Raw genomic sequence first — 22,907 nt, forward strand, 5'->3', positions numbered from 1 at the left:
AAGAGCAGCAGGAAAAAAAAAAGCGTTATATTCATACCTTGGTTTCAAATGTAACTTGAGGTGGGTTCTGAAACAGATAATCTTAGGAAAAACACTAGCGTTACATTTGTGTAAATAGGGTAAAATTTACCTTGGAGTAAAAATTGCTGCACAAAACCAAAGTTTGTTTTCAGACTATACCTATCAGGCGGTGCAATGTGCCCACAAACTCTGTGGCAGCTTTAAAATAGCCTGCTGCAAATTTTGATCATGGTTAGTTGACATTCTATGGGTGTGGTTAGGGAAGAGTTAACTTCACAAGTTCTAGCTGCAGCTATAGTTTATGTAACTAATGTTACAGATCTTTCTTCCTTGGCTCCTTGGTGTGCAGCACCTTACCATGAATATTTAGCACCTGATATATCTATGCACAAGGAACGCAAATAGTAAGATTAATGATGGTCGTGCTGGTGAAAATGTCACTGGAGAAAGAGGAAGGACAAGCGTTTCCTCAGTTTTCAAAGTTAAAATAGAAGTGAAGCGCTTGAAATTTCAACTAAAAACATTGCATTGTGAATAATTGAGCTTCATTCTGCGATGGATCAAAGCAAAAATTTTTTTGTGTGTTAGCTTCATAATGTTTGTGATGACACATGACTGCAAGAAAAAGCTGACATGGCCTGCTCCCTTGCACGCTACCCCTGCCAGTGGTCCCATTGTGGGTGACGTCCGGTCTCAGAGGAGTCCAGCCAGCTACAGCCCACAGCAGGTGTGTTCAGCCTTAATGTCACTGCATGGGCATATGAAATATTTTGGCTCCGAGTCATGTGTTTTTTTATTCATTTACTGTCTTGGTCAGTTACTGGCCTATGAGTGTCTACCTATAGGCAATTTTCACATAATCAACGCTACGCTGCGGCCGTGCCGCGAACTAGTCTAAGAAGGATTGGCATCACACGGAAGCATTAGTTTGCCCCTTCGCGCATTTAGACGTTGTTGTCATAGTTTTCCTATAAAAATATTGGTGGTTTTCACGGCATAGAAACCACACGCTGAGGCCACGCCACGATCCCATCTTTGGAAAACTCTGCCAACTGATGGTGGCGCTGCGTAGCAAGCACTTTCGGATGTCATCTCTGTAACGTCGTGGCAAAAAGAAAGCTCGGCAGCACCACTGCATGCCTTTTTATACATCGAGAAGGAAAATCCGGGAGGTATAATTCTATTGCTTAATTTAACACTGCTAGCAGTCCGAAGATAATGCAGCTTTGGGTGCAAAAAGTGCGGATTGGCAACCGGACATAGTGTTGATGGTCGCGTTTTCGGGGCATTTTCAGGGAGACGATTCTTCCTTCCAGGTAAGGACTCGCTGCCATTAAAACATTCTTTGGGTTTAATTGAACGACTCAGGTTATAATCGTCGCTGGTCGTTATCATTGCTGCCACGATGCAACCGTAATGCTGACAGAATTGCACCTCATCGTAACCCAAGCTGCAATAAAGCACCAGCATTTTATTTTTTTCTCTCTGCATTTTTTTTTTCATATTGGTGTCTGTTCATTCTAACACTCGTGTTTCATGGTCTGCAAAATAAAACATCAAAGTGAAGTGACTTGTGCTGTCATGCCTCCAAGGGTGCGCCCCGACTCGATCGTATCAAGTCATGCCACAACGTAGAGATGTGAACAGGCTTGTATCGGAGTGCTTGACTGGTCCCGTGCACAGCTAACGCAGCCAAATCTTACAGCAGGTACTGCGTTTCACTGCCAGTGTTCACGCTGAAGCTCAGCTGCACAGAAATAAAACCAAAGAACAATCACATTGCCCCTAACACAGCACTTGTGTACTGTGATTTGATCCGTAGCACATCGCTCCAGCATTCTAAACAAATCTCCTCATGAATGTATGTATAAGGACGTTGCATGCTTGACTGAAGCGATCGCTATACGTAAATGCTACTGAGGTCCAGCTTTCTGAATTGAAATCTAAGCACATAATGGTAGAAAGCGAAACTATCGCGAACCATTTTAGCTCTCAGCATTATGCAATGATTTCGCAAAGCCCTGCTTACCTTAACGCAACGGTGAACACGAGACGTGCTTGCATTTTTCTGCCTTTCCCGCTGGTTTGGAACAATCAGCACTGGTAATCATAACATCGCTAACAACATCCTGGAGAGGGCGACGATCGTATTCGGTTCTGCCTACATGGCGGACGTTTGCAGACTCAGGTCGCTGATCTCTAATTTTGACATTGGTTCTGTGAATTACACCAATTGTACGAAGGGTTCAGCTAAAACTAGGCACTCACCTTCAATAACAAAACATGACTCAGTTGTGCAATCAAGGAAACTTGTTAATGCACCCAGGCTGATCAAAGGTGGAGTCCTCTTAACAGTTGCCATCTTGCCTTGACTGCGGTGCCGCCTATAGTTTGTGAAAATTGCGAATAAGGCTGTATAAAATTGCACATTGTACGTGTATATCTAGTGCTAAAAAAGGGGGAAATTCTTTACCCCTATCAAAACTGTCTAATACCCCTGTCACGCAGTCATTTCGAAGGCTATTGAACTGATACTCTGTCGACTCAAAAGACAGTCGAGCGCTGGTACATGGTTGGCTCTGATGGCCATCTATGCGATAGTCTGTCGAGTCAGCGGAGCACTGCGGAACTCTGTCGGGATCTCGAGGATCTTTAAGTGGGGATGGAGTGGGGGCTGCATGCACTCAGACGCGGAGCGCATGCAGCAACACGCTGGGTAATAAAATCACTGCAGTATCGTTTCTGAAAAACATGGGACTTTATTGTATGCAATGTTTGCAGAAAAAAAGACAAGCCAGGCTACAAAGCACTGCAGCGAGTGCAATACGATTGTTGCCAGCAAAACAAAAAAAAACAATACCAGCTTCTTTAGAAGTGCATGAAAGCTTGTTAAAGACAATGATGTTTATTTCAAGAGTCATTAATATCACCGTAACAGATAAACATTTTGTTTTTAACCTTTTCAGGTTAAACTTGTAAGCTGATTGCTAGCCATCGCCAGCTTGCCTGCAACATTATTAGTGGCGACGATGGTGCCACAACACCTTGGTATAAGATGATGGAAACCCTCGACGGTGATTGAGTTTGCTGTGTAGCAGCGGCACAACTCCTTCGAGTTCGATAGCAGTTGAAAATCTCAAAGGCTCTTGACTTGATAGCCTTTGAAAATGCCCATGTGACGGGTATAACAAAGCTTCTAGAAATTGAAGTCTTGTGTAACGTGGGGGAAAAATGAAGAGAAATGTCGAGAAAGTGGAGAGGAAAAGGGACAGTGTTTGGTTTATGGGGGTTTAACGTCCCAAAGTGACTCAGGCTATGAGGGACTCTGGAAATTTCGACCACCTGGGGTTCTTAGCATACACTGACATCGCACAGTACATGGGCCTCTAGAATTTCGTCTCCATCAAAGTTCGACTGCTGCGGCTAGGATCGAACCCGCGTCTTTTGGGTCAGCAACCGAGCGCCACAACCACTGAGCCACTGTGGCGGCTGGACAATGTATAAATGTTGAGAGATCAATTTTCTCTAGGAGTGTCGGCCTGGCAATAGCCATCTGTAAGATATAGCGAATGGTATGGCTAAGCCTTGTACTAGGTAAAAGGGTTGGGGTGGGCGAGACGTGCTGTGCTTGCATTCATGGTGTCGCAACACACCAGGCACCATCAAAATACCAACATCCATGCAACACATTATGGGCAGGTGCCTGCAGAAGTTTTTCAGAACACAAAAGCCACACAGTAGCACATGAGTGATCGGCATACAGGGAATAAATAGTGCTCGCTTACAAGGCCACAGCTAAAGCTTGACTGTCTGGATGCAGCAGCAAATCGTGCTGGTCCAAACTACTTCTAGCAGGAGAACAGGAGTTTCAAGTGCTTGTTTGAGGTTATGCTACTTGAGTAATGCGAGAATAATTTCATGATGTGGCATTGAAAGAGTGGGCACTGCTCCTTTCTGCTATGCATACCTTCCACCTCGTCAAACTTGTCATCTTGTTCGAAGATATGGACAATTTTTCTCCTCCTTGTTTTTGATTTTTGCAGGGTCATCGCAAGGAAAGCCCCCAGCTGACATCAAGCGCCTTGCATGTGGACAGCTGTGAACCTATTTCGTAAGTCATAGCTTGGCGTATTACTCTTGGTGTCCACTTCTACTCTGGGCTAGTTCGTGCATTTCTGCCGTTTTGATCACGAGTCTTACATTGGGTGACATATTTTATGCTCCTTTAAAGTCTCTGGTGTAGCATTTAGCTATGTTATAGTATCATATTCAACTTTGTTGGTGTGCCTATCGTCTAGATTGGTTCTGTGAACCTGTGATTATCATTGTACATACTAGATGTGCTGTCCATCTAGATTTGTCATCATTTATTTTTATCCACGATCCCTAATAGGGTGTTACACATGGGGAGGGGGACTGAACAAAGGTCACAACAGTAATGCAGTTGTAATGTGGCTGGTAACAGGGCAAAAAATTCATGCAGCAACCATAGAAGCTGATTATCTAAGTAAGTGACTAGCTTCCTTATCCCGCTGAATTATCTGTGAATGTTCGTGGATCACGGAAATCCAATGAATGTACTAGCAAGACAGTGTTGGCATGCTTTCTCAACGTGTGAATGTTGGCATTCTTCCAAATCTTCTTAGGTGAGGACACACTTTGGTGGCATTTTTAAGAACTTGCTATTTGCTACAGCAGGCTTCTGCACAACCCTCCTTCCTGGCACGATGTCAACACTGCCAGTGGTGCACACTGGATGCAAGAGGTCGCACAGTCGCTCCCTCTTGCTTGCCGCTGAGCTGTACGACCTCACTGGCTCCTCCAACTTCGCCCTGCACTGAGTTCCTTTCCCCTCAGACTCTCCCTTGCCTCCTGCTGACTTCATTCAGTCAGATGAAGGAAACTGCAATGGCAGCCAAACAAAGCTATGCGCTTTAGGAAAAAAAAAGGAATTGTGGACTTTTGAGACAACTGCTGGGAAGAACATATCAATAAAAAGAAAAAAAAATTGGAGGACGCTTAAGCTTCACCTTTAAGAGTGGAACGCGACAGCGTGTTGCAGCGCTGCCAGGGAGTCCACGGGAGCTCGCAGGAGCGAAACCATTGTGTTATCACTGAGCCCCGCATTCGGATCAGTTGACGTCTTCAAAGGTTTCGTCTGCTGGTCCTCCAAATTCATGTCAGTGCATGTTGAACCCCAGATCGCCGGAATTACCGAAGCCCTCCACTATGGCGTCCCTCATAACTCAAACTGAACATGGTCATAACACTACCTATTATACCTCAGCGCAATTAAGCTACTCACATTTACTTCCATCTCTACAACACAGATGGCACTGCATTGCCACAGCTCATGGCAGTAAATTGAAATGCTTTGTAAAGTAGAACGCGATTGTTATCCGGTCCTGTTTCAAAATTCGCATACTCATAATTGCTCGTGTACGCGTGAGTCCACAAAGACAGTTCACAAAGTCAAAGAGCACGACGCATTCACTAGGTCCACTTTTTATTCAGTTCGAACCAACGAGCCTTCGTAGCATGTTCAGCACATGCTCGCATCGCAGTCTGAAAGAACTGGGTTCGATTCCCCGTAAGATTTTTTACTTGAAGATTTTCATATTACAACACCGACACTGGTTTTTTTGCGGCACGAGTTTCTTAACGCTATTGCATTAAAACTGAAGTAACTCTTGTTAGGACTTTGAGTAAGGTATTAGAGATTGCATTGATGACAGCATGGCTAAATGGTGAATTCCATTCTTCATTGGCAACTGGGAAAGATGATTTGTTGAATGCATTTGTAGAGTCATGCTATTGTTGAATGCTCGTGAACTAAAGAAATGGCCCTATAATCTGAGTGTTGCAAAAAGTTCAAAACAATTATTGGAGTAGGCACAAATCGGCAATTGTGAGTATTTGCAGTAGCTGGATGTCAAGAGGTGTCTTAATACGTCTGGTGTTGTGGGAAGTGTCACAGATGAAATAGTGCAGGTGGCATGCTTTTGACATCTTCTAGACTTGATCTGGATTCCAAATCGCTGAGTCATATTCAGTGTCAGCGCAGAAGTATTGTCAACTAGATTTTGGATCAAAGGAGGGGACAAACCAAGGTATTGCCTGATAACCCGAAGTTGTTTTGAGGTGCAAGCAGCAGTGAGATCCTTTAACCACACATGAGGTTTGCTTAACAAAACACGTTGCGGGGCTAGTTGGTGATGTGTTGTTTTCTTGAAAAAGTAATCCAGCACTACGTTTTAAGATGAGGGCACAGAAAGAACTGTGTCCTGTGAAGTAAGCTGATCACCAAGTCTTGCGGGGCACACACACAACTTTAGCAGCTAGGGAATTTTCGATATCGATAACGGCAAATTGGGAGCAATCAATGTGAAAGTAATGTACCCATTTTAATGTTCAAGAATGAAAGCACAGGCATGAATGCTCAGTGAAAAAGCTGTGATGGGAAATGCGGTCAAAAGCTTTCAAGAAATTCAAATAGGAAGTCAGTTTAAAATGAAGGTTATTAATTTAACATCTGTCGTGAATTCACAGTTTCATATCAGTAACTAAAGATGTCAGGAGAGTTGAAGTTTTCATGAACTATATAATCCACAAGAGAGCGGTAGCTGCTGGGCTTAATAGTAATCAGTGGAGTTGGTTGACAAAAGATGGGTTGTAGTCAGGGGCATGATAGCATACAATTAGGATGATTGCACTGTAAACTTGTGAACATCCATGTGCCTTGTATTACTACTATGTTACTGCACCTTCAACATCACCAGGTACTACCATGTGGTCACGAGACTAAGGAGTTAACTGAAGAGGCTTTATCTCAGTGAGAGCCTGATGCTTTGGATGGCTTTTTTTTTTTTTTGATATCACAAGCTGCGCCTGATTGGCAGCCTTAATCGCTGCTTGTATGCAGCCACATGGCATGGCATGAGCACTGCCTGCAGGAAAAAAAAATTTGCCATTTTGCTTAAGAAATGTGGAGGCAAATAAGGATTATGCGGGCACTTCCAGCAATGCACAATTTGAGCCCATAGAAGCACAGTGGTGCTATTGTAAGGGAAGACATCATGCTTGCTTAGTAATCCATCATGGTTCTGACCTTTTTTCTAATATTCATTGATGGTAATTGTTAAAATGGCTTTTTGCTCTTCTGTCCTTTTACTCAGGGCGTTATAAAAAAAAAACAGCTTTCAAGATTAGTTCCTTCTCTGTTTTTCTTTAAGCTTAATCGTAAGGATGGTCTTTTGTTGCCCTACTAACACTGGCAGAGTATCTGGCTAGGGTGTGTTGGTTTATTTTTTTTTCTCATTTTGTGTATATTTTGCAAGTATTCTAGTGCTACCGCGGCAAGTAATACAAAATGCAAAGAAAAGTTTTTTGCCACGAAGATTTTATGAGAAGCAAACTGTGTCAGCCAGGTGCAGTATAATTCTTGGTGTTTGAGCTCAGTGCTTTCAGTTTTCATTAAGAATGTGGCGTCATTACTAGGGGTGTGCAAATGTTGGGAATTTGTAATGTGAATCAAATATATTTGTTATTTGTTTCATATTTGATGCAGAAGATGGATGTTCGAAAATTTGCAAATAATCGGCAGTGATTGAATGCCACCGACTTTCATATTTACAGCCGTGGCTGGATTTATGAATGTCTGGCTAAATTATCCAAAGATCAAGTTTTAAAGTGGCAAGAAATTTCCATCCTCTTCACTTTCTTCTCACGTGACGGGTCACGTTCGGACGTTGCTAGGCTTGGACCTCATTCGAAAATCCAAAAGTTAGCTTTCCCACATACCACACGTGGTAAATGGCTGACCTCCTGTTTCAAATTATCAGAATGCGAAAGTGCATGGTTTTTTTCGTTTGACCCTTCCATAATGTATTGCATACATAAAGGCCACACCCATGATTACTCGCCCTGTCGCCTTCACAACTCTTCTAGCGTGAGCTCTGTCACATTGTTTTGGTCAACTATGATGTGCAGGAAAGCCCACTTGCAGAACCTCCTGCGTAAGGGCCGAGGTGAACGCTGTTCCCCTGTCAGTTAAAACGATGGTGGGTGCACCGTGACGAAGCACAATGTTTTGAATGAAAAAGTTCGCAATTTCGGCAGCAGTACCACGGGGAAGAGCTTTAGTCTCACAGTATCGGCTGAGGTAGTCGGTGGCGACCACAATATAGCGGTTACCCAGAGAGGACTCCAGAAATGGGCCGAGTATGTCCATGCCAACTTGGTGGAAGGGAACCTGAGGCGGATCAATAGACTGGAGTAGGCCGGCTGGCTTAGTCGGCGGCGTCTTGCGACGCTGACACTCGCGGCAAGTTCTTACGTAACGTTTCACAACCGTAGCAACCCTTGGCCAGTAGTATTTTTGCCGTATTCGTGCCAAAGTTCGACAAAAACCCAGGTGACCAGAAGATGGGTCATCATGGGCCGCCTGCAGGACTTCGTCGCGAAGGGCCGTAGGCACGACGAGTAGATAGACAGCTTCTGTTGGACTGTAGTTTTTCTTTACAAGACGCCGTCACGTAAACAGAACGTCGACAGCCCGCGCGAAAATATTCGCGGGGAAGACTGAGCGCTTCCTTCTAGATACTCAATGAGGGACCGTAGTTCGCTGTCGTCCCTTTGGTGTTGAATGAGGATGGACGTGGAGATGGCACCAAGAAAAACAGAATCGTCCTCGGGGTCAGCTCGGTTGTTCTCGATAGGGGCACAAGACAAACAGTCGGCATCACTGTGCTTCCTACCAGACTTATAGACAATGGTGACATCGAATTCCTGAAGTCGAAGGCTCCAGCGTGCAACCCGTCCCGAGGGATCTTTGAGGTTCGCCAGCCGACACAGCGAGTGGTGGTCGCTGATGACCCTGAAAGGGCGGCCATATAGGTACGGGCGAAATTTTGTTACTGCCCACACAATGGCCAGGCATTCTTTTTCTGTGGTGGAATAGTTCGCCTCAGATCGTGACAATGTGCGGCTCGCGTATGCGATTACGCGTTCGAGACCATTCTGCCTCTGCACAAGGACCGCACCGAGGCCGATGTTGCTGGCGTCTGTGTAGTTCAGTGTCGGCTGACTCGTCGAAGTGTCCAAGGATGGGCGTACTTTGGAGACGATTGCGGGGGTCTTCAAAGGCTTGCTGTTGCTCCAGGCCCCAGAAGAATGGTTCGGAATCTTTCGTGAGTCGCGTGAGGGGCTCAGTGATCTGGGAGAAGTTCTGCACAAAACGCCGATAATAGGCGCAGAGACCCAGAAAGCGGCGCACACTGCGCTTATCGGTGGGCACAGGAAAAGCAGCCACGGCAGCAGTCTTATCGGGGTCTGGGCTAACCCCTTTAGCGCTCACGATGTGGCCCAGAAACTTCAACTCTTCGAAAGCGAAGTGACACTTTTCGGGCTTCACGGAAAGACCGGCCAACCGAATTGCTTCGAACACAGCGCGCAGGCGTCTCAGGTGCTCTTCGAACGTGTCAGAAAAGATGACAACGTCATCCAAGTACACGAGACAGGACTGCCATTTGAGATCGGCAAGAACGGTGTCCATCATCCTCTGGAAGGTTGCAGGAGCCGAGCACAGGCCGAAAGGGAGCACCCGGAATTCATACAGACCGTCCGGTGTAATAAAGGCGGTCTTTTCCCGGTCGCGTTCGTCCACCTCGATTTGTCAATAGCCGCTTCGTAAATCTAGCGATGAGAAGTACTTGGCGTGGCGCAGCCGGTCCAGGGAGTCATCAATACGCGGGAGAGGATAAACATCCTTTTTAGTGACTTTGTTTAAACGTCTGTAATCAACGCAGAACCATAGGGTTCCATCTTTCTTTGCCACTAGAACAACAGGCGACGCCCACGGGCTCGTCGACGGCTGTATCACGTCGTCCTGGAGCATTTCTTGAACTTGGCGGCGAATGGCATCGCGCTCCTTCGAAGAGATGCGGTAGGGCGGCTGACATAACGGCCGTTGGTTGGCATCAACTATAATTTGGTGCTTTGTGAGCGGTGTCTGCCTAACCTTGGAGGTCGAAACAAAGCAGTTGCAGAAAGACTGGATAACGCTTTCCAAGCAGCGTTTGTGGTTAGTTGGGAGGTTTGGGTTCACGTCAGTATTTATGGGAGTGGTCGGTGCCTCCACTTATGCCGGGGCTCCGGACAGAGCGTGCTGTCCCGCGAATTCGCTGAGTTCCTTGAAATACAATAGCTGTTCTGCCAGGCAAACACTGAGGTTCACAACCAAAATTGGTCACCAAGAGTTCGGTTCGGCCCTTGTCCAGTTCAACAATTCCTCGAGCAACACAGACTTGCCGACCAAGGAGCAGCGACATGTTGGTTTCAGCAATGCCACGAATTTTGGTGCTGTTATCGCACTCTACAGTAACAAACATGCTGGATCTTGATGGGATCAAAACGTGGTCGTCACAGATGCATAACTTAGCCCTGCGTGGCTCGGTATCTTCGTCGACAGGACCTTGGGTGGAAAACGACACAATTAGCTCCTGGAGGTTGATAACGGCACCGTACTCTTGAAGGAAATCCAAACCGAGTATGAGGTCTTTGGAGCACTCGGGTAACACAGCAAAGCAGCCAGGGAAAGTAACACCGCGGATCTGGATTCGCGAAGTGCAGACACCAATCGGGGTTACCACGTGGCCACCAGCTGGCCAGATCTGCGGCCCAGACCAAGGGGTCAGAACCTTCCTCAAGACCGTGGCTAACCGTCTGCTCATTACCGAAAAATCGGCGCCGGTATCCACGAGTGCGGTAACGTTGTGGTTGTCGGCGGATACCGGAATTTCGACGGAGGCCAGTCAGTCGCAGCGCGTTGTCGAGGTCGTCGGGTCAGGTCGTCGTCGGTCGGAGCGTCGCGGCGAATCGTCGGGTGGAGGCTCTTGACTCGGTCCAGTAGCGGCAGCCCTACTCCCGGAGGACGCAGTCTTCAGTTTTCCCGACGTGGGGACGTACCTCTGAACTGGCCAGAGGATGATGGGCGGCCGGGCGAAGAGAACCGCCTTGGGGATGGCGATCGGGACTGGCGTCGCTGCGAGGTCGAAGATTGCACGTTTTCAGCCAAGTACTGTTCGATATCCCGTGGTCTTTCACCGTAGCGTGGTCGAGGTGCGTCAGGTGAAAACCCCCTTAAACCCATCCTGCGGTAGGGGCAGTGGCGGAGGATGTGGCCAGGCTCTCCGCAGTGGTAACAGAGCGGCCGATCGTTTGGCGTACGCCAAACGTGCGCTTTGCTCACGGGGGGCCTGAACTCATGCGGCACGGAGGGTGCTGTTGCGATTGGCTCCTGCAGGTATTGCACAGGAGCGATGGGGGGAAAAGGCTCACATCGCTGGCTCGGGACTTCGTAGCGTCTCGCTGTACGTCATAACGGAGGGCGCCGGGTGCGGAGCGGGGGAGTGGCTGCACAACTCGTCGGATTTCTTCGCGGACCATGTCCGTAATGGCAGCGACGCTGACCTGTGGAGCTTCAAAGCGAAGTTTCGCCAGTTCCTCGCGCACCAGGCTTCTTACAAGCTCCCGAAGGTCCTCGGCGGGCAGCGACGTGGGCGTGTACTGGGACTGGGAAGCGGCTGCTGCAGACAGTAGCCTGACGTCCGTAGTGGGCGCCCCGTTCCTGTAAAGAGCACTCGATACTCATTGCCTCCTTGGTGAAGTCGGACACTGTTCGTGGCGGGTCACGGACCAGTCCGGCAAACAATTGCTCTTTGACGCCACGCATTAAGTGGCGTACCTTCTGGGCTTCGGGCATAGCAGGGTCGGCCCGATTGAACAGTCGGGTCATGTCCTCGATGAACATCGCGACGCCCTCGTTCGGCTGCTGTGATCTCGAGCGCAGGGCAATTTCAGCTTTCTCTTTTCTTTCGCTGCTGGTAAATGTCGCTAGCAGCTCTCGACGAAAAGCCTCCCAGGTGGTAAAGGAAGCTTCGTGGTTCTCAAACCACGTTTTGGCCGAGTCCTGCAGTGCAAAGTAGACATTGCGCAGCTTGCGCTCGCTGTCCCACTCATTGAAACCCGCCACTCGGTCAAAGCTGGCCAACCAGTCTTCGACGTCCTCGAACCTGTCCCCGTGGAACGGTGGCGGCGATCGAGGTGCGTGAAGGACAAATGGCGGGGCATTCCCGGGGTGCTGACTTGTCTGGCTAGCCGCGGTGGATGTCATGGCCCTTACCGGCGCTGTCAGTTGGCCAAACTCAGGTTGTAGGCCTCACAGGCGGCGGCTCGCCTTGTGGACTGGTGTTGTAGCCACACGTTGAGAGCTGACGTCAAAGGTGTCCTCGAGGTCAGCATACATGGGCCGTTACCCAGCACCTCCACCAAATATGTCACTGAGAAACGGTTGGCGTAAGCAGGGCTGGTTTACTTGCTTTAATTAGACGCGCAAGACGTTGGAACGCGCAAGGCAGCAGGCAGCACGAGAGATGAAGAAGACGAAGCATCTAGCCCCGAGATGGCTCAAGGCTTGCCAACTGCCAGGAAATGCAGTTTAGCCGCTGTATGGCGCCACTAGAGTAGTTAGTAGCGTAGCATTATCGAGCTCTCGAAGGGGGGCCGAGTCATGCTGTCACCGGCAGGGCAGGCGATCTTGTAAAAATCCCCCCTGTTGCATGATGCATTTTAGACTGTGCACCTCTGACATGCACGCAAGGGCTGGTGGGACAACAATCAGCAAGCGTCCATTCCTAGGCGAAAAATAGCTGGCCTCATGGTTTCGCTTTCTGAGCTTCACCGCCAGCCCGCAGTGACGGCTGCTATGCCGCACTCAGCTGTGCGTCGCTTTCGGACGCTGGTTGGTGCAGCGCCGGTCATTTCTTGTTTTCTTTGTGAAGCAGTCCCGCCATTCCAGCACCAATGTACGTACCCTCATCTGCGTTGATCTCACCTTCCTGCACGCCGAAACTGTGCGACAGTGCACGCGTCACATGCTGTTTGCTGCCTGTGTGATAGAGCCTCCTCACAATATTTTTTTTAGAGCTGTAGATCTACTCAGCACAAAAGTCACTCACCATTCTGTGCCTGATTTGACCTTGGTTTAACCTTTTAAGAAGCACAGCATATCAAAAGATTACCTTGACTGATATGGACCAAAATCGATGTCCAGCCATAGTTGAGCATGCCTGACACGATGACGACCTCCAAATTTGGCCCAGGCCATTGCCAAAATGCTATCACTCGATCTTTGGGTATAACCTTTGGGTTTTTCTAGTCCTTTGAAGTTCAAATTAACCACATTTTACTGTGCAGTGTGGCTGCCCATGATGTTATATTTTATTTTAATTGGCATGAAGTCGTGTGTAAATTTGTTAATTTCATTTTGTCACTCCTTTTGTATGACCACATTACAGGTTGCACCCTGTTATGCTGTCTACTGTTGCCGTATGCATTTCTGTGCATGTAATTCTTTTTTTACATGGCGCTGAGTAAAGTGTAGTTTAGTTTAATTTTGGTTGTAAAGACTATGTGCTGTTTTTAAGAAATCAGGACAACAATGTTTACTTATTTTAACTGAAAAGGGGTTTAATGGCCCTGAAAGAACCAGGCACTGAATGGGGTTCTTCTGGGCGTCGGCGGTTCTAGAGCCTGCCAGAAGCGCACGCTCAGCGATAGCTTTGCCGCTATCGCGTTGACACATCTTCATCATTACAATTGCCCCCGGGGATGAAAAGAGCCATCCTGGTGGCTCAAGGCGTAGTGCAGATCAAGGGGTCATGGTAGGGCTTGAGATGACTGATATGCACCGTTTCACGGCCACGACGGCGAAGGTCAGAGGAGGGTGTCAATGGTTCGGCGACATAGTTCATAGGGGAAGGTTGAGACAGAACACAGTAGGGTCTGTGATATTTGGCTTGGAATTTGGATGACAGGCCAGGAGACGCAGCAGAGATCCAGAGCCAAACAAGTGAGCTGGTGGGAAGGGGTACGTGGGTTGGACCACCAGAATCTCGGCGCTGTTTTTGTTGATTCTGTTCATCGGACATGAGGGAACGGGCGAGCTGGCAGCATTCCTCGGCATACTTGGCAATTTCAGAAGCAGTTGCACTGTTGGATGTATCAAGATGGTAGGGAAGAATGGTGTCAAGCATACTTGTAGGTTCGCGGCCGTAAAGAAGAAAGAACGGAGAATATCTGGTGGTGGACTGGACGGCGGTATTATATGTGTAGGTCACGAACGGAAGGACGAGGTCCCAGTTTGAATGGTTGGGACTGATATACACGGTGAGCATGTCACCGAGTGTCCAGTTAAACTGTTCACTGAGGCCATTGGTCTGAGGATGGTACGCTATGCAGGTTCTGTGAACGATGCGGCACTCTGCGAGGGGTGCCTGGACAACCTCTGATAAAAACATACGGCCGCAGTCGCTCAGAAGCTCACGAGGGGCGCCGTGGTGGAGAATGAGCTGGCCGAGAATGAAGAAAGCCACGTCTCGCGCTGTAGCTGTTGGAAGAGCCGCCGTTTCAGCATAGCACGTGAGATGGTCTATGGCGACTATAACCCAATGGTTACCAGAAGAGGAAGAGGACAGGGGCCTGTAAAGGTCATCCCCGGGGGCAATTGTAAAGACAAAATGGCATGATATTAAATTCGTATAATCCGTCGGGGGGGGGGGGCAAGTCAACTTTTACATGGCAGTGTATGGTAATTGCAAAGCTCATCCAATAAAAGTAGCGTGTGTTCCTGCAACGAAATTTTTTGCCTGGGTTACAGTTTTTTGCTGTGGTCAGTTAATTCAAAAACCTTGTTAATGCAAATATTGTTCGCGGTCTCCATGACTTTGAGTTAACAAGGTTTTACTTAGTGCTATGTTTGTTTAAAGGACCCCCTCCTGGTAGCCTTTTTTGCTTTCATAATTCCTCAGGGGCTTGCAGTGGGTGTCATGTAGCTGTCTTGGCGCACCAAAATCTTGGTATGTCGAGAGGGGAGTACACCACAAGAGTTTTGGATCATGAGGAGCGCAGCAAAAGTGCCATGACTTGCCCCAGTAGTGACAACTCTGGTCACTTGCAAAGTGCCTTGCATACTTTTAATGGAGCCTGCAGTGTGCTTCAGTTTTGCAGCTGACTGCCACCTTTGCCAACATTCTTTGTCTAGCAGGTGCTGCACTGTCTGCCTGATGCAAAGATGCATTTCACAGACTGTGTGCTTTCAGCCGCCTGGTAATATAGCGGCTGTATGACCTCACCATCCACCTGTGTGTGCGCAGATACCGTGTGCTGTACAGCTACCGGCCTCAGCACGAGGACGAACTGGAGTTGAGAGAGGGTGACACAGTGCTGGTGATGGAGAAGTGCGATGATGGCTGGTACCTTGGCAGCTCTCTGCGCACAGGCCTCTTCGGCACCTTTCCGGGCAATTACGTCGAGCGGATATGAGGTGCTGCCTGGTCTCAATGCCCAGACTTTTCATTCTAAGCTAGTTCATGATTGTACCAAGGATTGCATGAGCGGTTTGCAGTCACCATTGTATTTTTACCTGCTATTAATGTTTCTTCTCGCAGTGAATGGACTGCAGAATGGAGAGGCCAAACACAAGGGTGACATCACTGCTGGTCACCAACCGTGGCACCTCTCGAGCATTGCACTGGGCCGTGACGCTGGAGGGCAGCTGATGTTTGCAGCTGCTGTCTTCTCTTTTCTTTGTCTGCTTGCCTGGAAGAGGCGCCTTGGCCTGCAAGGGAAGAAGGGCTTTGCCATGGGTGCCAGACATCTCCAAGACGCTGTCTTTGTGTCCCCACAATGGGTGCCCTGTAACTAATTTTTGAGCTGACTGTAGTCACTTGGTTATTTGAGTGGGAAGGATAGTAATCATGAGTGAAATGTAGATTAGATGAGGGAAACTGTAGGGTTATAGAGTCACTGCAAAAGAAGTTGATACACTCAAGTTGAGTAATAGCTTAGGTATGATTTTGTTTTGTTTATTTTTTTTTCGTCTGTATAATTACCGCAAATACTTTGTGTATTTTAGAGCATTTATGTGTTGTTGATTCTGAAGTTTTGTTTAAATTGTTGTGTTTGAACTTTAAGCAGCTTCAGGAGATGGGGCAGCACACGACTGCTACTACTGAAATTTTTTCTGTGCTGGCAGCCACTCATTTTTAATTCACCGTCATGAATGTACGAGTTTCATTTCATCCTGACAGACCATAGACCGACCCCATGTCAACCCAGGAGCAGCATTTCGCCACACGCTAAACATGAATGAGCGAGCCCAAGCCATGCTGCACGCATGCATGGATGCATGTCTGTGACATTCTTCCATGCTTCCCAGCTCTTGCTTTTGCCTTGTTGGGAAAAACTGCAAGGTCTTTTGTTCTTCATGTCTGTGCCTGTTCATGTGATTCAGCTTTTCTTCATTTGCTTCATGTGTGCCAGTTGCATGTGAAGAGCAGTTTTGTGAAGGTCAGTCTTTGTTGCTTGACTATTTATGAGCTTTTCAAGATAAGCAGTCATTTAGCAGTCTGTTCAGAACTGTTATTTCACAATCTAGTACCACTGTAGACTCCGCTTAAATATAGGTTGCCTGGTTTCTCTCTGTTGTTGTAGCCTTGGGTACCAGCAATCTGGATGCTTGTCAGGAACAACAAATGGAATCTTTTAATTCTCAGGTCACAAGCAAAATTTTCGTACATTTTAAATATTAGGCATTGTGTTTCTTTTTTTCTATTTGAGCATTTAGGTTCAGAAAAAAATTCTTTCAAGTTGACATTTGTGCTGTATAACTGACTTTAATGAAACTTGGTTGTATTAATGTTGCAGTAGAAAGAACTTCCATCGAGCCTGTCTGAAACTGTCATTGGTTATCTCATCATATCAGTGAGGGAAGAAAAAAAGCGTGACTTTATTATCCTTTTTTCCATGCAAAAAATGCTGTAAAGCATGCATATTACACTCCTTAAAGATATTGTGGAGTTATGACTAAACTTACTAATAGAATAAGTTGGTAAAAAGTAAAACAGTGCAGGTAAATAGCACACTGTTAAATCCCCTGGAGAGGATGCTCCTTTTCAAACTGCTAAAATTGGAAAAAATTTCTAATGAAAGCTCCCTGCCACTCATTGTCTACACATTGTCACTTTGTAGATTTATGTTCAGTCAGTTTATTAAAGTGCTGCAGTGTGCTGATTGACTATATCTTTCATGGAAAGTGTGCATCACTTCTGTTAAACTTGATTTTTTTTGTGTCTGTTCACAAATGTAGCATTTTTCATATCATACACCTTCATCAAGAGTCACCACAAATATATCATGTACTGATCCTTTTTTCTTTGTGCAAAAAAAAAAAAAAAGAAGTGTAATTTCAGTTTTCTGGCTGTTGGACAGTTGTTTCAATGAATTCAATCCTCAGGCACACTTTGTCTTATCCGAGACGCTGTGGAGTTAATTTTTACAGCGCGTATATATGGTGAATCAGTTTTCTATATATAGCGGCTGTTTTATTGCAGTATAGTGGTATATTATTTTTTAAGCCTCCAAATGAAAAATGTGGAACAGGTGGCAGGATAATGAGGCAGCTCCTTTGCTGTTTTTTTAAACTTTGGTGCCAAGCTTTTTGAGCAATATGCTGCGGCGAAATGTCTTCTTATTTGGGTTTACTATGTCAGATTGAATGTATCAAGGAGAGGGACTTCTTGTCTATTCAGTCATTGTCAATATTTCCGAGTGTTAACGGGCACCTCCTGTTTCCAAAAAATGCTTCATTATACCTGTTAGCTGACAGATCTCTCACTAGCACCGTGAAGCTTACTACAGCAGTATTTTCTGAAGCCAAAGACCCTGTTTCAACATGCCATCAGCCGTTTTGCATCTTTTTCGGGAAGTTCTTGTTGTCATTTGATGCTGAAGGTTGTGTTCTTGTATGCCTTCCTGACTGTATATGTGAGCAAATTTTGTGCTGCCCCTGTATGGTGGTAGCTCCTTGTTGCCTGTGCAGAAGGTTCTCATCATTTAACAAGAATTGCATTAATGTACTAAAATTAAGGCACATGTGTGCAGTGTGACACATTTTACTCATTAATGCACCTTGAAAGGTGTGTCTTTGTTTAGTTGCTATTTTCATGATCAGCTGCAGAATATTATGCCATGTAAGAAGCAATGCTTGAGTGCACAGACAAGCTCAGAGCAACCTTGTAGAGCGCCTTTCCTTCTTTTTTGGTTGTGCAGTGTTGAAAGAAAGATGCAGTTTGAAAAGTCTAATAAGAGAAGTGCCTATTTTTTTTTTGCTAAAAAGTGGGTTTTGTGTGCTTTTTGTTGGTAGACCAAATCTTTTTCCGGAAGATACCTTTTCTATAGTGGATTGCACTCTGGCCACATTCGTGAACATATTCTTGCTCACTGGCTCAGTGAATTCAGGTCTATAGGCAGGATCATAGTCAACTTCTGGTACAGAAGACATGCTTTTAACGAAACGAACCTTGTTCATTAAGCTAGTCATTAAGCAGTTGATGTTGCTGTAATGGCACTGCTATCTTTTCATGGGGACGGTTTCTAGGCAGAGGCAGTCATGAAAACTACAGATTAGGGATTGGCTAGAGTTCTTGGCCGGAATCATTGACACATAATTGAAAGTCAATGCTGACTGCTTCTTAGCTTGAAACTATGAAGGGCCCACAAGATTGCTTGCCTTGGTAGTTCCTTCAGAAATGCACAAATAGATAAAGTAAGGTATTTATGCATATTCATGCTGTCACAAGTATTATTTTGCACAACTTAAAGTCAGCCATTGACAGTTAATAGTACAAACTATATTATAAGGCTTCACAACATAACACGAACACTGTTTGGCTCCTCTTACAGCTGTTTCTGTGCATCACAGAAATATGGATACTGAGTGCACCACTGCAAAGGTTCCAGGTTGGTTTTCTGTGGAAGTAAGCATACTTCATATCTGAGCCAATAATACATGTGGGTGCACTTGTTAATATATGTATTTGTAATACAATGCAATCAGGCCAACTGCTGCAGCTGTGCTAGTTAGTAATCGTTTCATGCACTGTATCTGCAGTGAAGTTCAAGTGGTGAATTGCAGAGGGAGTTTATTGAAGAACTGCTCCCCCACATGTCATTTCTGACCACTCTGGGCACACTAGCTCGTGTTCTTACACGGTGAATCACTACTGCTTCATATACATGCCTAGCATGCTGCACTATTTACATTATATGTCGAGCCTACCATCATGGCACAATGCCTGAAGGGTGTTTCTTATGTTATACGCTGAACTTGTAGCAATTTTTTTGTACGAGAAAATTAAGGAATCCACAGTTGAAGGCCAAGTGTAATTGTGTTACAACAGTGCCTGTTAGCATTTATGAAAACACTGTTTGTGAACTTTCTAACATTTCTAAAATCCCTCTGTTTAGAAGCTAGGAAAAAAAAAAGAAAACGCCTTTTCCAAGAATAGCCTCTGGAGTGGCATGATAAACGTGTGGTTTGTGGTAGTGCGGGGCACAGAAAAGTCCGTGTGATTTTTGCTTGAGCTGTTCTAGGACCCACCGCAGGGGATTGGTGATGCTGCATGGCGCATGCTTTTACTGTAGCATTCATCACGTTCAAGTTCACGCGAAGTGATTTGCAATACATTGTGACAACCTGAAGTCCTATTATGCTTTGTGCATAACTTTTGTTGATTTTCTTTGTTTCCTCATTGTTATTTTGCTTGACTAAATACAGTGAACCTATGTTCTGTAATGGAAACTACCGACACATTTTGGCGACTTGTGCTTTTGTAATCTTCAGTGCAATCCGTCCTGTCAAGGTAGCTTTACTGCACCCTTGTCCCTAGCCATTTTACAAAGATAGAGTCATTGTGTAATGCACGTTTGCAAGACATGCTTGCCTGCCTTAATGTCGTTTGTTGTGCGCAGAAAGTGTGGGATTGAGTCCTTCATCTCTGTCTGGCACCTGTCCTGAAATGTGGGTGCTTCTTTCGCGAGCAGAAAGCTGGCCAATAGTCTCCAAAAACAAGTTCCAAAAATCTTTATGATTTATATATCTTTTTAAAGGGCAGGTGTAAAATAACCGTGTTTCAATTGGTATCATTGCACCTGTGTCACCTGTTGAGCAGCATTAGGCTGCTGGCCCCTGCAGGCTTAGTGAAACCTCATTGATATGTTTCCTTAAAGAACTATGCAAAAACCTATTATCCAGGAAAACGTGTGATCCAAACTGCGTAATTTTAAGAAATGTAGCTTATGATTGAGGTGCAAAAACATTTATTGGCAATGTCACTTCATAAAAATGTCGATTAGCATTTCTTAGCACAAGATCTGAACAGATCCTTTTCTAGTGCTCACATAATTCAGTCCGCTTTAGCGCTGTAGCGTGGAACGAAGTTCATAACGCATCCGGTCCGTCGACGGCAATAACAAAACCAACCAAACTCTCTTCCTCGTCACTTTTTTTTTTTCTGATGCTGCGCCCCTTTGCAATTAAGTATCGCGGGGAAGCCACCGCTGAGGCAGATTGTCGCAGCGTTCCTGCATTTTAAGCTGCTTTCCCGAGACCCACCCTGCTCGTACTTAAGTGCGTCGCTATAATTCATGCATGGTTCGCCTCTTTGCCTTTATGCACTGCGAAGAAACCTCATTTTTTTTCCTCTTCATCTCACGTCCCTGCAAAAACGGTTGTCTCGAATGCTAGCGCGGTTTTTTTTTTGTTTGTTATTGGTGGTGCTTTGCATCTAGCACTGCAGAGAAGCTACCACAGCGGACAACCGCCGCTGCATTCCAGCTGTTCACTTCGCATGCCCTCACGTTCGACCGACTTTTATGTTTGCACATGTACGGTTGGTCCATAAACATATTATACGACCACAATTTGAAAATTTTAAACGTAGTAGCCGGGAATTCTTATCCTTGAACATATTAACCGGGAGAAATATAGTGTAACTCTATGGGATACTTTTATTGTCCGCGAATCGTATGAGCCAGGAACGTATCAACGAGGTTTTACTGTAGACTGCTTTACTCAGTAAGACTGCTAACAAAATAAGCTGCAAGTGCCATTCCAATGGCTGCTGTTTAATAACTTTTTCGGAAACACAAGCATGCTGAAGAACTGTGCTATCCTAATTTATTTATTTCAAAGAGCAGAATATAATTTCTCAGCGGTATCCATGGCATTCATGGTGCAATGTGCAAACCGTAAGAGCCCCACATGCTGTACTGGCTTGTGTCGCAAAAGATAACATGGTGTGTCCCAAGCAGTGATACAATGTGTGGCCTTAAAATGACCAAAACTGAAGGCAGCCACAGCCATTATTTTCATATTGCTGGTGAAATTTAGGCGGGAATATTTTGAAGTAGCAGCTTTGTACAGGACCATCCATGACTGGTGGTTGTACAGTCCGTGACACCCTTGTGTAGGGTGCTCAAGCAGTGCACACTTACAGCCCACTGTTTTTTGATGAGGTGCTCATGCCCACTTGGTTTGTCGGTATATGTAGGTCTGTTTCCCCGCAAGTACAGCCTGTAGAACCTAGCATCTCGAGCGAGGTGCTGCTTTGTTACAGAGTAGTGAGCCGCCCAAGCACTCTGCACAAAGGTGACTGAGACTGCACATGTATGTACACGTTACTAAGCAAAACAAAAAGAAAATTGGTAGTCTCATTTACATGATCACACAAGGCTGTGCTGTATTTTGTAGCTGTGCAAATAAAGTTGGACAGAAATTTGTAAACAAGCATGAAGTTTCAGCTGTTTGCCAAGGTTTCATCTTTTCTCCAAGCTGGCTTAAAAGTAAAGTAATGCATATCTGTGTAAGATGATCCATGCCAAGAACGTGTGAAGGAGCAAACTTCTTGATTTGTTTGTTGCACAGATAAGTGAACAAATCAGAAAGTGACATTCATCGGTACCTCATCTGGCTGTGATGCTTCAAATTCAAACTTATTTCTTGGAAACTGTTTGCTGGTGTTGGGTCCTGTCTCGCTGTGCCTTTGTAAAACTTGGTACTGTGAGGATATGCCTCTAGGTCCTGGATGCCATCTGGGTGGCAGTCGCACTTTACTACTTGCTTTTGTTATCTTTAATGAAGTGAAAGTTTCTCTGTCACACGTAGTGTGTCCGTGAACCAATCTGATGAAATTGTAGCAAAATGGAATTGGTGAAACCATGAATGATGTGCTTGCAGATGGTAGAGGAAAGCTTCAAATAAGATGGGGCATTAAAGTTTGCACACTGCACATTCATGTGTGTAGGTAGCTCCAGCTGCAGCTAGTGTTGCAGTTTTGTGGCCTTTCAATTAAAATTGTGGTACTTGAGCCACACTGTTAAGTAAAAAGTGCGGTAATATGTAATGGCTACAGTGCACGGCCGGGCTCAAGCTGGAGCTCTATGACCTTTCTTTAAGTGATTTTTTCTGTTTTTATACGTTCAGAGCAGCCTGCCAAATAGTGTCATGCAAAGTTCATGCAAATCCATTTGAGTGCCTGGTAGTTTTTACAGGGGTAATCGGAGGAAGAAGGCAAGTTTTCGGATGTGGCTGTGACGACCTTATTTGAAGCCCTGGCGAATATGCGACCGCTGATGCCTTAGTGTCATTGTTCATTGTCCTCTGTGGTGTCCAAGTACTGTGGGCGCGTCAGAAAATAAACTGAAAAATGCGAAAGTAATATGGTGCGGCGCTGCTTCTGTCGAGCGTCGAGTGCTCTGCCAATCTGTGAGCTGCAGTCTATCCGACTTTATCTAGTCACGTTTGTTACCACGACCCTTTCTTAATTGTAGAGGAAACAAGGGTGCGTGCTGTGTGGTTAATATCTGCGAGATTGTTTATCAACTCTGTTTGTCGTGTGTAGCCATGACTGGTACAATGCACCCTTTCTGTGGCTCTGTAGCTTTTTTTTTTTCTGATACGAATAAAATCACTTTCGTCTATGTTTAAA

The 22,907-nt window shown here is 45.8% G+C and overlaps 1 protein-coding gene across 32 annotated transcripts in view; it reads left to right on the forward strand.

The window, feature by feature from the left end:
* LOC144115866 (uncharacterized) overlaps positions 1–22,907 on the forward strand; it is a 360,881-nt gene extending 337,974 nt beyond the window's left edge. For all 32 annotated transcript variants that reach the window (XM_077650438.1, XM_077650440.1, XM_077650430.1 and 29 more), the window contains 4 exons: positions 688–748; positions 4,065–4,132; positions 15,234–15,403; positions 15,528–22,907. In XM_077650438.1, the coding sequence (XP_077506564.1) occupies positions 688–748; positions 4,065–4,132; positions 15,234–15,402 (298 nt within the window). In that variant the 3' untranslated portion in view covers position 15,403; positions 15,528–22,907. The remainder of the gene's footprint in view (positions 1–687; positions 749–4,064; positions 4,133–15,233; positions 15,404–15,527) is intronic.

Source organism: Amblyomma americanum, chromosome 1 (genome assembly GCF_052857255.1).
Source record: "Amblyomma americanum isolate KBUSLIRL-KWMA chromosome 1, ASM5285725v1, whole genome shotgun sequence".
In the NCBI taxonomy this organism is placed as follows: domain Eukaryota; kingdom Metazoa; phylum Arthropoda; class Arachnida; order Ixodida; family Ixodidae; genus Amblyomma; species Amblyomma americanum.